We start from the raw sequence: 19178 nt of genomic DNA, 5'->3' as shown, positions 1-19178 counted from the left end.
CGAATACATAGGCTTCGACCGTGCGTGATTTCGTTACCATACGAGAAAGTTATGATTCCATGAAATTTTTGGAGTGAAGGATAATTAAAGGGAAGAAGAACACAGCAGCCCCCCTCCTCACTGCTGGTTTCTCAAGCAGGGAGGGAGAAAAAGGAAGTCATTGGCTTCCAGAAAGTTCCACTTGAATTTACTAAAATGTTCTTTTATTTAGAAAATTCGTAACTTATTCGTCCTAATTCCAAATCACATTTCATTTGCGCTCACGCGTCCGTATCAAAACGTACTATTTGAATATGTAAAGAAATCTGGAAAGTCATGAAAGGATCAAATACATCTGCGAGGAAATCCGTTTAATACAATAGGGCAATTTCGTCATTTTCCACTTAACAAAAAATTATACGACATAATTAATAATAAAATCCTGAAGCAGAATTTCACATTTTCCCCATTCGAATTTCATAACCATAAATCTATTTATTCTCAATTACTCCACATATACATATATTTTAAATTTTTAGGGTATTACAGTTACTATTGGAGAAGATTGCTGATCAAAATAGGTACCTTGCAGTTTTCTTTGAAGTATCTTATTAAATTTATTTAAAACCTGCAAAAATTACTGAATTTCTTCAGCAATTATAAAAATCTTTCTTCTTCTTTAACATTCTAATTTATTTGTACTAACAGCTTCTATTTTTTCAAATCATAACAGAGAAGCATGTACATCATCACAAATAAAACAAAAAAAATTGTGAAGCGACAGTCAATAAAATTTTCAGGTACTAATTATTATGTGTATAAATACAATTGTAAATGATACACCTAATTTGAATGCACATGTTTTATATGTTTTTTAAGCCCGCAGCAATGCGCGGGCACTATTACTAGTATATACTAAAGCTGAATGGGAAAGCACTATTCCAACGTACAATGAAATGGCAAAATTACCCCTTTTACTGTGCATTTTTCTTCTTCTTTTCCTCACTTGCACAGTGAATTGACCAGTTTGCCCATCTTTGATACGTGTTGCCCAGTGAATACGTGGTTCACTGACACGCCCCGATCCTGATATTCCTCGAATACCTGGATAGGCACGTGCTGGCTGACACCCGAGGGTGACGAAAGCCATTAATTGATACAAAAGCTAAAAATGAGAAATAAATAAGGGTTATGAATTGAAATACAATGAATTAACTATTTAGGAACGTGTTCAGAGCATACAGCTAATTAGAACACTAAAAGAAATAATATAAAATTGAATGAATAAAGGAGTGGGTCCTACACCGAGATGGCTCGAAGATGCCGATGTTGAAGTGCCTTGACGCCGGGATTGTATGCCTCAATTCTAAGACCTGAATGGGGGCGCAAAATAAAGGTGAGTGGACCAAGTTTATATACATACATAATGCGAAAACAGTTGTGAACATACTAACCCCCAAGTTTTAATAATGAAAAATACTAGCATGATAAGTGATAGGTTTACTGAAAACCCTAGCATGCCAAAAACATCTCAAAAGACATATCGCTAAAAAACATTGCGAAAATCAAAATATCAATCATCTCACAGATTGTCTCGTAAGCGCGGTGTGCTGCTAGTAAGATCATTGAATAAGTATAACTCCCGGCCCTATTAGTTTTAAAAGGATAATGGGAAGGATAAATGGTTTTATGGCTTTCACCACTATTAGTTTTAAAATTCCAATTTTAAAACTAATAGAGAACAATATAGTATAGTTATTATAGTTATTATTGAACAATAATAACTATATTCATGAACAAATTTTAAAACTAATGACTATAATAATAATAATAACTATAATAACCCACTATATAATAATCCACTAGTTATTATAGTTATTATTAGTATATTCATGAATAATAATGACCAATAGTGGGTTATTATAGTTATTATAGTTATTATTAGTATATTCATGAATATACTAGTGGATGTTTTTATAATAACTATATAGTTATTATAGTATAGTTATTATGGTTTTATGGCATTCACCACTATTAGTTTTAAAAGCCACTATTAGTATAGTTCTCCATGATAATGGGAAGGATAATGGGAAGGATAGATGGTTTTATAAGCAAACATCTGATCTTTATAATAACTATATTCATGGAGAACAATAGATAGAGCAAAACCCAAAAAATCTGTACAATACCAATTTCGAGGAAGCTTGATAGTTATCGAAGATCCTTCATTTTGATGGCAGAACCAATTTGGAATTTCATTTCCTTCACATACAGTGCTAACTAAAGTCCGAGCAGAGGTAGGGATAGATGAAGTCATTTCCTGTAACATCGATGCATGGAAATCAAATAAATTATTCAGCACGTGAAAAAATGGCATAAGGGAGATATGAAAGTGTGTGCTAGCGCGTGCGTGGGTGAGAGAGAGAGAGAGACCATGACAATTTCTTCTTCTTTATGTTGCTTAGTTTCCAATAGCCCAGTTGCCACTCGCATAATTCTTAACTGTGTGTCAGCCATTATATTAGTCCTTGCATTTTCATCCAAGTTTCGGCAATCAACAAAGTTAAAACGCCCTCGAAACCATTCATATTTATCCCAAGCTTGTGTGAGTGAACAAAAGTTAGCATATATATACTTCTATAAAAAAAAACATAGAAAAAAGAAGAGGAAGCATATATATACCTGGTTTTTACTCCAAAGTTCTGCCCCAACAAAGCTGCCGGGGCCGGGCATTCGAAGCTCAACAAGATTTTGTGGAGAAAAATTTGATGGAAAAGATTTCAACGGGTATTCCTGCCAGTAAAGATACAAGAAATTTCGCCAATTTCTTGTACACGAGTCTTAGATGAGGATCATAATCATCAACAATCTTAAATTAGACATATTCTTGAAGGGTGATCAAGGGATATGCATTGAACTGTTGAAGTTCCCTGGAAATCAAGAGAAAATAGTATAATGAGAATAAATGTACAACAAAGATTACTAAAAACTACTTTTCTTGACATATGCTTATACAAAATGAGTTTCCGCTGTCCCCTGTCGTAGAAAGTTCATGATTTTTTATTCTTACCATATCATTCTCCAGTACTTGATGGACATCATCAGCAGCCCACAACCTATTACGTTTTCCTGGCTCGTCCCTGCATTGTTCACGAACAATTGTCCGGCCCATTTCTTGCAGCAAATCATGCATCTCTAAGCAATTCATCTCTGAAGGTGTTGCGGGTGTTCTCACGTCTGAAACTAGGAAACACATCATACTTTCTTCGAGGTGACGAGATAGTAGCAGCAGAGGAAGAGGAAGAAGCCAGACTAATAACCTGCAAACCCCACTATTTATATTTCATAACCTGCAAATCCATCCATTTATATTTTTCATAACCTACAATCGGGATCTATTTCATAACATATACACACATGTATATTCATAAGGGGTCCGTTAACTATGACAACATATGAAATTATTTATTTAATTAAGCCAAAATCCCCTATATACAACTGACATACATCTCAGTTAGTTTAGAAGCTGAAGGGATCTGATTTCAAGAAGAAGGATTTGATTGATCTAATTCACACAGTTTCAAGGAAATTCTTATGAGGCAATAGCTACAGGTGCACGTATGTTTATTAAGCTTCAGTTTCATTTTAGTTTCAAGGAAATTTCTGGGATTTTGGTTCATGTTTTTATTTTAGGTGCTTGGATATAATGTTTATATTTATGTGATTGAAGGATTACATGGATTTCGAATGATTCATTGGACATAGTCATTTTAGTTTCAGTTATTACATTACATTTGCTCATTTCGTGGATTATATCTTTATGTTAGAAACAAATCTGAGTTTGTTGTCAAAATATGAATTCATTCTTTTAAATCCGTATTATATCTAAATGAAGTCTCTGTCTCTTTTATCTTTAATAAAAAAGAAGAGAAAATTCCAGTCCTTCTACCACAAATTTAAGTCAATGTTACTAGGAAGCAAATTTTTCTGAGTTCAGTCCTGGCTTGCAAACCATGGCCGATTGGTTCTTAAAGATATTTAAAATAGAACCACAGGTGATAAGAGGGGACTTATTTTGAAGAAGCTGAGATCCCCTCAACCATTACAATCAATAAAAGGACATGATATGCAAGATGAAAGAATTGGAAAAAGTTCAAAGGTAACATTTCTTCTCTAACCACAAAACTACATTCAACTTTGTAAAACACATGTCCATTAGTCCATATATATAATCCTGTTTCCTCAAATTTGTTCGATGGCATGATTGTTTGATCCTTTATTAAATAGTCATCAAGAAATGTTGGAATTTTTAGTAGTAGTGATTTCTTTTGAATTTTTGTTATTTTATTTTCAAGCCCTGAATTTTGTGAGAACTGTCTACTCTGTACATACACCAGATCCTCCTGACAGTTCAAATAAACTAACTTCCCAAACACTAATATTTAGGTTTTTTATTGGTCTATGTAATGCTACCAGTGAGTGCTGGTTGATCCAGATGCTCACTAAAGCAGCTGAGGGTATTGATATCAGTTAATGTAGATGGCGTTTATGGTTGATTGCTGGTGGGGAATAGTAGAGGGACATGCTCCACAAGAGTATGATTGGAATGGATACAAGAGGCTCTTTCAGATGGTGTGTTAGCTTAACCTAAAGTGACATGTCTGTTTTATATAAATACGTTCTTGCAATTGCAGAAGCTTTTTCCTCTCAGTGGGCATATAAACAACATATGTGGTTAATTGTTTTGCCATCTTTGTGGTCATTTTTATTCTTTCCATGCATGTATTTGGTAACAATTTGACAACTCATTGTAGAAACTTTTGTCTTTGTATGTTGATGCTGATGCTTCTTAATAGTGGTGGTGCCATGCATGTTCTTGGTTAAATTAATAGAGTACATCCGTAATTTGGAATAGTTGTTTTCTAAATTGGCAGGAATTTTTTCAGTCGAGGAGATTGTTGGATACTTTTGCTAATTGGATGATTTGGATCAATGAAAACGATAGCCAGTGATTAAGGGTATCTTTTGGCAAGATTACAAGCTTGCTCTTTTCTTATTTCTGAATGCAGTTTGCAAAGGAGAATCCATTTGCCACTAATCTACCAAAACTCAAAGTTAAAAATCAAGAAGAGGTAACGGAAGAGGCAGTGACAACCACATTATGAAGGTCTCTGAGTTTCTATTCAACAATCCAGGCACATGACGGACATTGGGCTGGAGATTATGGGGGTCCTATGTTTCTGCTTCCTGGGTAAGGGAGAAAAGTAGTAATCATCATATAATCCAGAAGATGAAAACACGGAGAATCTGTATATCTTGGTTAAATATGAGAAATAAGTTTTGACATTCCAAAAGATGGTTGCATATTCATTTCGGAACTTGACAGCCTTTCTTCTTAGTTAAATGAATTGACCAAGATTGGTTTTTTCTTTATTATTTGGTCCATTTGGTAATTGTTGAGTGACTAAGTATTACTTACCAATTGGAACACTATCATTGCGCTTTCAATTACTGGAGGTCTGAATGCTGTTGTGATGTGCAAATATCTCTATAATCATCAGGTAAGAATGCTTTTCATGAAATTAATGCTTTTTAAGAAAGCTTAATTTTGGTATAGAAAAATGAATAAATTTGTTGGTGAATTGTTTTTGCAGAATGAAGATGGGGAATGGGCTCTCTGCATATGGAGGGCCAAGAACCATGTTTGTAAATTGTTTTGGTTCTTTGTTGAACATTTGGATATGAATTTTGATATGTATGGGTATGTTTTAATATATTTCAAACATTTAACACAATTTTAAAATATGCGACATCGAGCGGGCTCAATCTCTAGTTTATTACCCATATACTAAAACCCAAGCAAAAAAATACTGTTCATTAACAGGGCACGGGCGGTGATGTTTTGTTTTGGGTCTCTTTGTCTTCGCATTTTCATTGCTTTTCTTTGGCCACGCGTCCACCATTCTCTTGCCACGTGTCGATCATCCTGCAATGGTTCGCTTCGGATCTCTGGATTACTCTTTCGGTTTCCGTTTCCTTGGCTCGATTATACTTCTTGGTTTTATTTCGGTGTCTGCTCCTCTTTGGCAAAACTTTCTGCTTCTCTGTGGTTCCTGGTGAGATTTACCACTTTCTTGATTTTATTCTTATGTTATTTTATTCTTTTGTTTGGTTTTCAGTGTCAGGGCACTGTGCTTTCTTTTCAGTTTTTCTTGAGCTTTTGAAGGCCTCTGTGCTGAGGCTCAATGATAACAGTGGTGAGTTTCTTTTTCAGAGATTCGTTCTTCCCAGTAATCAAGCTTTATTGAGTGATTTATCTGCTTAATTTGGGGTTGGGTTTGGTTTTTTTCTGTCTCACCAAGCACTTAATTTCCTCCGCTTCATGCATATTTGTTGTTGACCCATCCGGGTTGATCATGTCTTCACTGGTCATGACTGCAGTTTTGTCAAGGATTCTGAAATTTAGTAAATTGCAACTTTTTGGTGAGCGAAAACATATGTCAATTATTTAGGTCTGTTAGGGTTTTTTTCCGTCTCACCAAGCACTTAATTTCCTCCGCTTCATGCATACTGCAAAGTCCCCACGAATTTGTTGTTGACTCATCTGGGTTGATCATGTCTTCACTGGTCATGATTGCAGTTTTGTTAAGGATTCTGAAATTTAGTAAACTGCAACTTTTTGGTGAGCGAAAACATATGTCAATTATTTAGGTCTGTTAGGGTTTTTTGGGCTATTTTTTTATTGCCAAGTTTTATACAACATAGATAGTGAAGCTAGAGGCAATTGAGGAATATTTAGTGGTGTGGTAGATATTTCTCAGCAAAATTGAGAGAGTAGTTATATTTTATTTAAATATTTGTATAGTTTTTGGTAGAGATTAAGTTTATGGTACTCCAGATCTTCAGAGACTGATGAGAGCCTATTACCAATCTGCTGCTACTCTAAACCTTCCCAGGGTGATAGTCACCGGAAGTTACGCAGCTATGCCGAGGGTTACGTAGTGCAACTTGGATTTCACAGATCACAGTGAACAGGGTGATAGGTATATTTCCTCACTTTTACCATTTTAGAACTTAGATTAGTGATAAATTAATTCGAATCATGTGCCATGAACTTAAAGCTCTATTTGGGAGAGTGGGCTCTTTACCCCAAAGCTGCTTGCTTTTGGTAATATTTGGAATTGTGCTTCTAAGCTGTTTTTCAAGCTTTTGGCCATACGAAATGGAGCTAAATCGAACAACTCTTTTGTTGCATTGTATTTGCTTTCCTAAAGCGATTGGTTTTTTTGTTGAAAAATGTAATGGGTTTTGTAGATCAAAGTTTTTAAGGGAGAAAATTATGTTTCAAATTTTAGATATGAATATTACACATTCCAGGTGTTGAATTCATCTTTGTTTTGGTGTATTGTGGTTTTGAATGTGATTTAGTGCAGTATAGCCTTAACTTAAATGTAGTTTTGTATATCTTAGGTACTCATTTGGATTTTGAGCAGTAAGAGAGAGTTTAGCACGTATTTGAGGAAATGCTAAGAAGTTTTTTGAAATGGCTAGAGTTTGAGATTCTCATAAGGAAGCTCGTATAAGTTTTTGGTTTTTTGTGTTGATTCGAACAAATTTCGGTTCTTATATTTATTAATTTTTGTTGTGTGAGTAGTATTTATTAGGCTTGATTTTTTTGAAACACCAGGTGGTTTGGAGACATTTGAAATCATAAGAAGACTCGAAGATTTCAGCCAGGTTTGAATCAAAGCACCAAATGAATTCTTCTTCCAGGTGATGATTAAATGTTCCCAACTTTTTTAGTTGTATAAAGACTTGGGTAGATAGGAATTTGTTTTTACTCATGTGTTTCACTAGTTCTTTGGTAATAGATAAATCTTTGTGAACAGTCTTCTGCTTCTATCAGTACCCAAGGTAAGTTCTTATTAATTTACTTTTCACAGTCAGGTCATTTGCGACCAAATATTATTTTTCAACTTATGCTTGGTTTACTCTTCTTTTGCAGCCTATTTTTTCACACATTTAGTCTTCAGTAGATGGGGCTAAGGAATTTCCATGCGGCATTGTATCAAATTATCATTGATCGAAGGGTATGGCATTGTAAGATCATCTTCTGTTCACTTTGATCAAATTATTTGTCAACCGTTTTAGTTTTTTATAATTATGATATTATTTCTTATTTGGCCTCAAGATTAGTGGACTTAAACTTTGTTTATTATCTTTGCAGTAAGAAGAAGACCTTAATAATGTAATAAGAGATAACAATATTAACTTGACAGTAAATGGTGCATTCCTTTTATTTCTTTTTTTGGTTGCAATGTCGATACTTAGTGTAATTTGTACCTTATGTTTTACCTTTGTTTTTAAAATAAAATTCATTAATTTGGTTGTGTTTTGTTCCATAATAAATGTGTAAAGATGACCATGTTGTACATTACATAGTTTGGGAATTAGACCAAGTATTTTGATTAATCAGAGTAAATATATTTTAGCTTTTCTTACGTCTTAAACTGTCAAGATATAAACTTATAGGTCGTTACAGAAAATTCACAAATTATAACGTCAATTGCAAGTTAGCATATGATCCCGTGATGCATAGAGGAACTAAGAATTAATGGACAATTTTATGTATTGGTGCTTAAATTTCCAAGAAGACGACGAGCTCCATTTTCTTTTAAATGTTAATTTTGTAATGTGGGTTTGTGTTTGCTCAGTTTTTGTGGTGAGAAGGAATAAATTGGTGAAACGTAGAGTGGTCTTTTTGCAGAAAGGTATGACCTTTGAATTGGAGCTATAGTGTTCGTTCCTATTGCTAGATTGGCAGGTAGAAACTCAACCTTTTGTTTATGTAAATGTTGGTTTCGTGCTGCAAATATGATAGGCACATTGGTGTGTAAAATTGAAAACCCAGTAACATATGGTATAGGAAATTCTATGATGCTTGGACACGGGAGAAGACCAGCGTATCCCATATCTGACGCGCGGGGATACGGATACGCAGGGCGATACGTGCGGATATGCGACCGATACGTATCCGAGTCAACTGATACATTGTTGACTGGTGGGATACGTGTACCTTACTATTGAGATACGACTATCTTACTTTTCGGATACGTTTTAAACTATAATCAGAGGATAATCACACAAAAAAATCAAGATAATTACACTTAATCCGCACAGAATCATGATAATTGACAGTTGATTGAGATTAGCTGAACTGAAACGATTCTGTGACCAAAAATCGAAACAATTTTGTATATAAAATTCAAATCTACCTGTTTTTCCTCACTTGAACATCAGAACCATCTTCGGCAACTGCTCCTGTCGTCTCCGTTTGCTACTGCTGCATCGTATCTCATGCATCAACTGGTGAGAGCTGGTAACTGGGTTTCGGATTCCAAGCTTTCTTGAAGCTTTTTTTTTTTTTGGTTAGAGTCATCTGCTTTACCGATTACAGTCCCCTTTTGCTTTTCTGAATCCAAACGAAAAGCTTCTTTTGCTTTTCTGGTTTTGCATACTATAATAATATTATTGTTAGTGGTGTAGAATAATTTAGATTATAATATATTTATATATGTTTTTATGTTGCTTTGTTGATCTCTTAGCATAAATTTGACTCGTAATTTTTTTATGGGACTACTTTGGATTGATTCTTAAGAATTACATGTTGATAATTTAGGAAAATGAATCATCCTGATAAACATGCGAATGCTAATGTTAATTCAGTTGAGACTGTTGAAAATGATCATGGTACACTGAAAGTATGTCAAAAAGTTCGAAAGAGTGGAAAATGGAAGAGGAGTTTCTGTGTCTCATTATTGCCAAAAGATTTTCAGAGGATCGTACTCTAGGGTCAAGTTTCATTTGTTAAAAATATCTGGAAATGGGATCGTCTCTTGCAATAAGGTTACTGATGAAGCTCTTGCAGAAATAAAAAAGCTAGTTTGAGAATGAGGGACTCTTTTCTTTTTATATTTTTAAGTCATTTGGATGTTCTTTTTAGTTTTTCAAGTTTGAAGACTAATTTAGTTGTTTAGTGGATTATCTTTTTAAATGTTTGATGTTTATCGAAATAAATTTGAACTTGAATAGTATATTTGAATGCTTATTTTATAATATTTAGATATATTTATTTATTTATATTATTTTTTATTGTTGTATCCTTATCATATTGTGTTTTCATTTTTAGAAATTTGACGTATTCCCATGTGTCGTATTCCCGTATCGTTGTCTGTGTCCATGCATAATAGAGGAAATTCAAATGAATTTGTAAAGAATTTCTTTTATTGTTTTCTGTTGTTTTCCACTATAAAATGAAACTACTTTATATCCATGGTTCATCATTTGGAACAATTCCTAGTTTATACATATCATATATACTAAAACTCGTAGGGGTTGGGTACTGTGGATGATCTGTGGGCGGACTGTTTAGCCCCTCCGTTTTATATCGATTTCCCTTGCTGCTCCCCACATCCTCATCGTGCACCTTTTTGTTGGATTTTCTTCCTCCTGTAGCGTTATACACGTGTTCGTGTTGCTCATCGTGGAGGGGAAGAAACATGGAAAAGCGGGCTCTTCCATTTGCTTCCACAAATTTCTCAAGTTCTCTCTCAAGCTCTTAATCGCTGGCCTCCCTAAGAAGGTATGTCTCTCTCACTTTATTATTATTATTATTTTTCAATTCGAATTTTCTTTGCATGAATGTTGGATCTGTTGCCTTCTGGAAGAAATTTTAACCTAGAAAAGCTTGATTTTCAGGAAATCGCCAATTCGAAAGCTTGGGTTTCCTGGTGAGTGCTCCGACATATTTGTTGAAATTTTTGTGATTTTAATTTTAAAAATCTGGGTTTTTGGGTTCAATGGTTTGCTCCATCTTATTAACTTTCTCACTAGAGATCTTTGCCATCGCTGCTCCACCAAACTTGCATCTGCTCTTTCGAACAGGTACGACTTCTTTCATTTTCTTTTGTTTCTGGGAAAATTTAGGGCTCGAAAATTTTCTTTTGTTTCCGGGAAAATTTAGGGCTCGAAAATGTGTAGAATTGTAGAAGTTAAAACCTGTCTCAATCTCTATGTTGGTCTGTACACAATGAAATTGAATTTTGTGTTTCGGCATACCCTTACTGGAATTTTATGATTTGGGAATTGTACAAGTTAGTGGCGATTTGAAACCGTTAACCGGGATGAGAATTCGAGTGATTTGAAAACAGAGAGCAAGGAATTGCAGGTGGGTAGTGATAAGATAATGGTGAGGATACTATGATCATAACAGAAATTCACTATTTTGCAGAGAGTTTTCAAAGTTGATTTCTTTTCTTTTTTCATTTTGATTTTGGATTTTTGTATTTTTAAACAGGTGGTGTTCTGATTTTTCATTCCTTCTCATCACTTCTACAAGAGGTTAGTTTTCTTTTCTGCATTTAAAGAGTGTTTAAGGAAAAATTGTATGTAATTGATTTTCTGCTATAATGTTTTGAAATTCCTTATTTTACTTGAATGTAATAGTGCTTGCTTTTGCTTTCACCCAGCTACCAAATTCGGTTTTGTTTGTATGGTAACATGGATTGCTCAGGTTAGGTAGGAGATGATGGAGGTGAGAAATACAATTGTGAAAGATATGCTGAGAGGTTTACAAAACACCTTTGAAGCTGTCGACGAGGATTCTTCTGTTTAAGAGTAGGAATTTTTTAATTTTTCGTGGAATCGATGTTTTGTTTTCGACTGACTTTATAAAGGATTGCTTGGACAAGTACAGGGTGTTTGGGATTGAAAGGTGGGGAGAGGCCACATATGGGTTCAGAGAGAATATTCTTTTTTGAATCTCTATACGTGCAATTCCCTCTACATCAGAGGATATTTTCATATTATTTTGCACATAATTTTATTGAAGGGTTTGTGTATAAAGGTTTCATTAATGGGGATTTCTATGCAATGACTATTTGGGATTGAAAGGTTGTTCCAGCGTTTATTTTAAACTTATTGCAATGACTGTTTGCAAATTTACAAAATTTGTGTTTAATTTGAGTAGCTTGAATGGAAGACGCAATTCCAACACCTATCAATCAGGTACAACCGTATAAAAAGGCAATAAAGATTAAAGTCCATGTGTGTAGAATGTGGAGACCGAGAACTTTAGGAACGACTAATAAAAATACAAGTCTGCACTGTATACTGCTAGACAAAAGGTGAGCAATCATTATGTAATGATTTTAATTAATAAACCTTTAGTTTTGCCCATTGAAAGTTTGCTAATTGTTTTAATGCATATGATATAACGTTTCTACTTTCTTTTTGTAATAAACACTATCTAGGATCTGCTTATCATCTTTAGACACTGCTTGATTTTGTATTGTCAAATGACATATATTTTCATATTGACTCTGTTTGTATAGTATATGGATTTCTTTTTATAATATTCAGAGCGTTTTATTCTTTGTATTAGAATTTTTTATACGTAAACAATTTTTTTAAAGTGTTAATTAAAATGGTTAATTGATAGTTACTATTTACCTATGCATATTCTTGCTTAGTATTTACTATCCACATGCATATTCATGTTATACTAATTGTAATGTTCACTATCATTCACTTATTCACCAGATTTTTAACAATATTTGTTTCCTTGCATTTTTTTCCCATGCTGAATTGTCAAGCAACAAGCATATGAACTTATACGAATTTTGTTTTTTCATTGTTAATCTACTGATGCTAGGGATGATTTGAATTGAGTTTTTACATTCTTTTGAACATTTTTCATATTTAACTTGCAGGATCAATGTCACTGTACAACTTTCCACAATTGTTATGTCTTTCTCCCTTTTGTGTAATTTTAGTCAATTGAACTACTCTTTTTAGCTTAAGATTGAACTGAAGTGCTTAGAACTTAGTTAAATGAAAGTTATACTTTGGTTTGATGACATTTTGGTGTTTGGTGTTGAGTGCATGATTATTAGGTCCACAATCATTGGATACATGATCTTTCATATGTTTTCACCATAATATATCATAGTCCCGCAGCAACGCATGGGTCATACTTTCTAGTATTGTCTAATCTATGCAATTACCCCTTTTACTATGCAATTTTCTTTTTCTTTTCCTCACTTGCACAGTGAATTGACCAGTTTGCCCATCCTTGATACGTGTTGCCCAGTAATACGTGGCTCACTCTCCTCGTTCCTCCTCCGCCTCTTTCTTACTGCACTGCTTCCTCTGCAGTTTGAACCGCTTCCTTTTTCGCTTCACTTCTAATCGAAACAAAAAATTGATTCTTTTCGACATATTTGTATAAATTCTTTCATGCACTTGAAATTTTATGTTTGATTAGTGTAAGTTTTCATTATTAGATCATAGCAAGCTCCATTCATGCCCACTTCTATTCCTAAGAGCCCGTCTTCTGTCAATGGCGACAACGGAGGTTAAGCCCAAAGCCAAACCAAAAGAAATTGAAGAGAGTTCTGAACCTCTTCTCAAATACAAGGGAATTAAAACTTAAAAAAAAAAAATTATGAGCACCAATAACAAAAGATTATGACTTTCACATGTTTATAACTTCTAATTCTGTCCTAAAATTGAAATTATGAATCCTTATAAACAATCCTCAGGGAAGACATCTTCCCGATATGCTTCGCCATAGGCACTTGTATTGAAGCTGGAAGATGGGACGGGTCTTCTCTTTCCCTCACAATCTGAAAATGCCTAATAAAGAGTGAACATTGCCAATCTTTTGATAATTATGAACTTACATAAATTTAGCTTCCAAGAATCTCTATCTTTTGAACAGGGAGCAATTAAACACTCAATCTTTTGATAGCTATGAACATTGCCAATATCTATAAATCTAGTTTCAATCAATTATGTTCTGTGTTTGTGTGTGTATATACATATATATTATCAAAATATTTATAGCATTCGCAGCAACATGCGGGGCACTTTTGCTAGTGATTATGGAACGAATTATTATAGGAGAAGATAAGATAAGGCAACATCATTTTTGGAGTTTTTTTATATTAATTTGTGAATTAAATGATAAATTAAGTAAATGAAATATAAAAATTTAATAAAAGAATGTTTGATCAAAAGTTTCTTTTATAACAATTAATACTGCGGTCTACTGGTATTTCTCTGCTAAACCCATGATAACAATGGTTAAAAAAAATATAAAAAAAAAAGCCAAAAGCCAAAAGCTATAGATGTTTGATATAAAAAATTCAAAATTCAACCACCTATATCAAAATGTCTCTTATAAATTACTTGGAGAGCCAATGCGTTACAACAATAAAGACTAACATTAGGAATCCCTCGGCCACAAGGCTTACATACAGCTTAAAAGATGAGAATACAAACAATAAGAAGAGCTCAAATTCTTAACTTTTCATTTCAAACTTTTTATTTTTGGCTACTCCAACCTGTATTTCCTCCCGACTTGATGGTCTCGACATCTTCAGAATACAGCAGGCTGATCCCACACCTTTTCACCTTAAATCCGCGAAGGCCCCTGCCGTTGAACTCAAAACAGGCCCCAGTGACAAGTTCGTAAAAAGAATTGGAGCGATTCAAAGTTGCTCCCTCTCCAAGTGCAAACGCACTATACCACACAAATATGTTACTGAAACGCGAACAACCAGGCTTTCCCTCATCTTCCTTAAAAGGATAATAGGAAGGATAAATGGTTTTATGGCTTTCACCACTATTAGTTTTAAAATTGCACGAGCATCCAAGCATCACATCTTTATAATAAAATTGGCGAGGGGGAGCAACATATCTAGCAAAACCGAACATATCTACATACGAGTCTTCGTGAAGGAGAACAACAGATAGAGCAAAACCCAAAAAATCTGTACAATACCAATTTCGAGGAAGCTTGATAGTTATCGAAGATCCTTCATTTTGATGGCAGAACCAATTTGGAATTTTATTTCCTTCACATACAGTGCTAACTAAAGTCCGAGCAGAGTCGGTGCTACCTAAAGTCCGACACCAGGTAGGGATAGATGAAGTCATTTCCTGTAACATCGATGCATGGAAATCCAGTAAATTATTCAACACGTGAAAAAATGGCATAAAGGAGGTATGAAAGTGTGTGCTAGTGCGTGCGTGGGTGAGAGAGAGACCATGACAATTTCTTCTTCTTTATGTTGCCGAGTTTTCAATGGCCCAGTTGCCACTCGCATAATTCTTAACTGTGTGTCAGCCATTATATTGGTCCTTGCATTTTCATCCAAGTTTCCGCAATCAAAAAAGTTAAAACGCCCTCGAAACAATTCATATTTATCCCAAGCTTGTGTGAGTGAATTTCTTGAACTTGAAACTGTCTTCAGTGAAGTGCAGCCACTTGCTTCAAGACAACATAGCACTGGGAGCTCTGGTAAGAATTCTAGACTTGTGCACTCTCCCAGATTCAGCCACCTAAGCTTGTCAAGATCTTTAAAATAAGAAGGAATTCGAACCAATCTATCACAGCCATAAAGCACTATATGCTCAATTTTTTTACTGCGAGAGAGATCTGGAACTTCAGTCAGATGCATGCAAAAACTTAGTTCAATCACTTTTAAGTTCCCAAGATTCTGTAACAAAGTAAAGAAAAATGGAAAGAAGAACATTATTGACTTCGGCCGAATAGGTTTCAAGAGGCACCATAGTTCATACGAAGAACAAAAGTTAGCATATATATACTTCTATAAAAAAAACATAGAAAAAAGAAGAGGAAGCATATATATACCTGGTTTTTACTCCAAAGTTTTGCCCCAACAGAGCTGCCGGGCATTCGAAGCTCAACAAGATTTTGTGGAGAAAAATTTGATGGAAGAGATTTGAACGGGTATCCCTGGCAGTAAAGATACCTGAGAGAATTGGGAAGACACCGAAGACCTTGAGAAAGGTCCAGAATCTTCTTCTTGTACGCAGAGCCAAACCCAAAGTCATACTCGTACTCGAGTCTGTGACGAGCATCATGAATTATCAACAATCTCAAATTAGACATCTTCTTGAAGGGTGATCCACATAATTCCAACCGTGTAATGTTAGACGTGTCAAAGGATATGCATTGAACTGTTGAAGTTCCCTGGAAATCAAGAGAAAATAGTATAATGAGAATAAATGTACAGCAAAGATTACTAAAAACTACTTTTGTTGACATATGCTTATACAAAATGAGTTTCCATGGTCCCGTCATGGAAAGTTCATGATTTTTGGTTCTTACCGTATCATTCTCCAGCACTTGATAGACATCATCAGCAGCCCACAACCTATTACGTTTTCCTGGCTCGTCCTTGCATTGTTCGCGAACAATTGTCCGGCCCATTTCTTGCAGCAAATCATGCATCTCTAAGAAATTCGTCTCTGAAATTGATATGAGAGACTTGTCCATGAGAATTTGGATTCCCTTCACAAAGAAACCCCGAATATCTAATATTCTTTTTGCATAACAAACATCTGCCCCTTTCAGAAAGCATGCAATGTCAAGAAAGCATTCCTTCTCATTTTCTTCTAATCCATCATAACTAAGTCTCAACACTTTCTGAATTTTTTCGCTAGGAAATTTTTTCAATCTGTTCAATTCTTCATCCCAGTCTTCTTCTGTATCGCAGCGATGGAATAAGGAACCCAAAGTTTTAAGAGCCAATGGAATGCCTTGAATATAATCTATCACCTTTCTTGAAAACTCTGTATAAACTGTCGTAGGAGACTTATTTTTCAGAGCATGCAAATGAAAGAGCTGAAGAGCGCCATCAAGTTTCAATCCCTTGACCTCGTAAATTTTGTCATCAACCACCTTTTCATCGAGTACGCTCCGATCTCGAGTTGTTATAATGATTCTACTTCCGACACCAAACTCAAGATCATCTCCAACTAGAAGTTCTAATTGCCCTGAATCATTCACGTCATCAAGAACAATGAGTACCTTTGTACGACTGAGCCTCTTTTTAAGAAGCTCTGATCCTATAGATGGAGGGTCAGTATTTGTATTTTCATCACCTAAAATCTTACAGAGAAGTTTATCTCGTAAGTTATATATTCCGTCTTTTCCTTCGGAATTTTCTCTAACATTTTTAAGAAAACAACAAGCTTCAAACATGGAAGAGAGTCGGTGATATACAACATCAGCAAGGGTGGTCTTGCCAATACCACCCATGCCCCAAATACCTACAATGCAAAAATCCGATGAATGAAGGCATAGTAACGATTCAATTTGCTCAACTTTGGTTTCAATTTCAACTAGGCCCTTTAAATTACTTGAGCTTTTGCAATCCAATTTGTTCAATATAACTTGGACAAGTTTCTCAATGGAATCGGCCTCTGTCCTGGAAAATATAAATAATCACGAAGGAAAAATAGTTACCAAGTCCTGCATTAATGAATCTTGTTTGAAACAAATGGTCACAATTAAAAAATCCTGCAAGAGGTGCAAAGTTAGTTACCCTGCTTTGTTTGAATTGTCATAACCAGAGAGGTTGGCAGCTTTCTCCAAAGCATCCCTCCACTTAAGCACCTTGTCCATACAGTCCTTGAAACGTTCTTCAAGCTTGGCAAATGCATCTGCATAACTCCCCTGTTGTTTTCGTACATCCTGTGGACTGATGTCGTAAAAAACGGGTATAACAAACTGTCCATCCCTTTCCTTGCATCCTAGTATATGGACGAGTTCATCCAGACACCATGTGGAAGAAGCGTAGTTTTTTGAGAAAATGATCACCGAAAGCTTTGATTTCTCAATAGCTTCTAGAAGGGCAGGTCTGATTTCATCCCCTCTCTCAAGTTTGTCATCTATGTAGGTGTGAAGTTTCTTTCGAAGTAAAGCAGCATGAAGGTGGCTGGTGAAAGTGTTGCGGGTGTCCTCACCTCTGAAACTAAGAAACACATCATACTTTCTTGGAGGTGACGAGATAGCAGCAGCAGACGAAGAGGAAGAAGCCATACTAATAACCTGCAAACCCCACTATTTATATTTCATAACCTGCAAATCCATCCATTTATATTTTTCATAACCTGCCATCCGGATCTATTTCATAACATATACACACATGTATATTCATAAGGGGTCCGTTAACTATGACAAAATATGAAATTATTTATTTAATTAAGCCAAAATCCCCTATATACAACTGACATACATCTCAGTTAGAATCTACCCAGAACGCACCCGGGGTCACTGAATTCGAATCTCCTTCACCAACATAATCACTTCTATCAACAACACACAAAAAAAAAAATGAAAAAAGAAAAAAAAAATCAACGTTTCTATCTTGGTGAGCTTTATAAACATTCTGAAGGATCAAAAGGTCACCACAAATTAACAATCGCTATACAATATTATAAGAGAAGACTATAATTATATGGTAATTAATTTGTGTAATTAAGTAAGTGAGATTACCTCTGAATCAAGAAAGATATTGATTAGGAAATATTAGGATCTAGAGATATCTAAAATGAAAGACTCATCGAGTTGAAGCTTCTCCAGAACAGTGATGGAAATAATCCAGCGCAAGAGAGAGAGAGATAGAAAGAAACATGTTGGATGAGAGATCATGTTGTACGCAACTTGACTTGCTTGGGTCGTTGATTTACCCAGGTGCAGGACAAGTCTAATCATGCATGCTCACTTTTGCTTTTGACAAAAGATTTGCTTTTGGCAAAAGATCTAGTGCTTACTTTTGCAAATTTATCTATGGTGCTCCATTTTGCAAATTTTCTTCTAACCGTTAGGCCATCTTTAATGGGAAGGGATAAAGGTTTGAAACTAAAAAATAGTCTGATTTGTTTAAAATTTCATCTCTAATTGCTGATTAGGCTATAATTTATGAAGCTTACAGGCCATTAGTTGGCCAAAGGTGCATTAGGTTGGCCAAATATAGCCGTTTCTTAGCCCATTTTTGGGACTAAGCTCTTTAGTTGTAATTATTAATTCAAATTCAACGGCTAGATTTGAAAACATTCAAGGTTGTTTAATTTTTTTTTTATTTTTTAACAAACAATAGTATCTACACTAAGAGGAGTAGGGTGGGCTTAGCCTCACAATAGGCTAATAATAATGTAATTCAAATTCGCCTTTGATGAGAATTGAACTTAAGACATCTTAATTACAAGTGAAAATGAATATCATGAGATTGTAGTACTAAGTGACAAAGGTCGTTTAATTAAATTAATCAATAAATTTAAAGTATAAACATAAAACTAATAAATTATTGAGGGAGTTATGTTTA

General features: G+C 34.8%; 1 protein-coding gene and 1 long non-coding RNA gene across 35 annotated transcripts; one reads left to right on the top strand and one right to left on the bottom strand.

Moving 5' to 3' along the window:
• Positions 1 to 6015: 6015 nt before the first annotated feature.
• Positions 6016 to 13320, top strand: LOC137725328 (uncharacterized). Of its 33 annotated transcripts, none has more exons than XR_011067513.1 (10): positions 6016 to 6095; positions 6159 to 6236; positions 6936 to 7022; positions 7667 to 8079; positions 8694 to 10621; positions 10738 to 10923; positions 11134 to 11206; positions 11336 to 11379; positions 11552 to 11655; positions 12008 to 13320. It is a non-coding gene; the product is annotated as an uncharacterized lncRNA (long non-coding RNA). The 33 variants fall into 33 exon arrangements; XR_011067511.1 differs by lacking the exon at positions 12008 to 13320 and having other exon boundaries at positions 7667 to 7752; positions 7851 to 7893; positions 7985 to 8079; positions 11336 to 11933; XR_011067510.1 differs by having other exon boundaries at positions 11336 to 11655.
• Positions 13321 to 14204: 884 nt separating this feature from the next.
• LOC137725796 (disease resistance protein RUN1-like) lies at positions 14205 to 18634 on the bottom strand. Of its 2 annotated transcripts, none has more exons than XM_068464589.1 (6): positions 18350 to 18634; positions 17397 to 17932; positions 16178 to 17279; positions 15698 to 16039; positions 15090 to 15542; positions 14205 to 14982 (listed from the first exon to the last, which is right to left on the bottom strand). In XM_068464589.1, the coding sequence occupies exons 2-6, from the start codon at positions 17891 to 17893 to the stop codon at positions 14365 to 14367; spliced, it is 3012 nt and encodes a 1003-aa protein (XP_068320690.1). In that variant the 5' UTR covers positions 17894 to 17932; positions 18350 to 18634; the 3' UTR covers positions 14205 to 14364. The 2 variants fall into 2 exon arrangements, with proteins under 2 accessions (XP_068320690.1, XP_068320691.1); XM_068464590.1 differs by having other exon boundaries at positions 17397 to 17902.
• Positions 18635 to 19178: the final 544 nt, after the last annotated feature.

This window comes from Pyrus communis, chromosome 2 (genome assembly GCF_963583255.1).
Source record: "Pyrus communis chromosome 2, drPyrComm1.1, whole genome shotgun sequence".
NCBI classification, from domain to species: domain Eukaryota; kingdom Viridiplantae; phylum Streptophyta; class Magnoliopsida; order Rosales; family Rosaceae; genus Pyrus; species Pyrus communis.
Note: the sequence above shows the minus strand (reverse complement) of the source record. Positions and strands in the feature narration are given on the sequence as shown.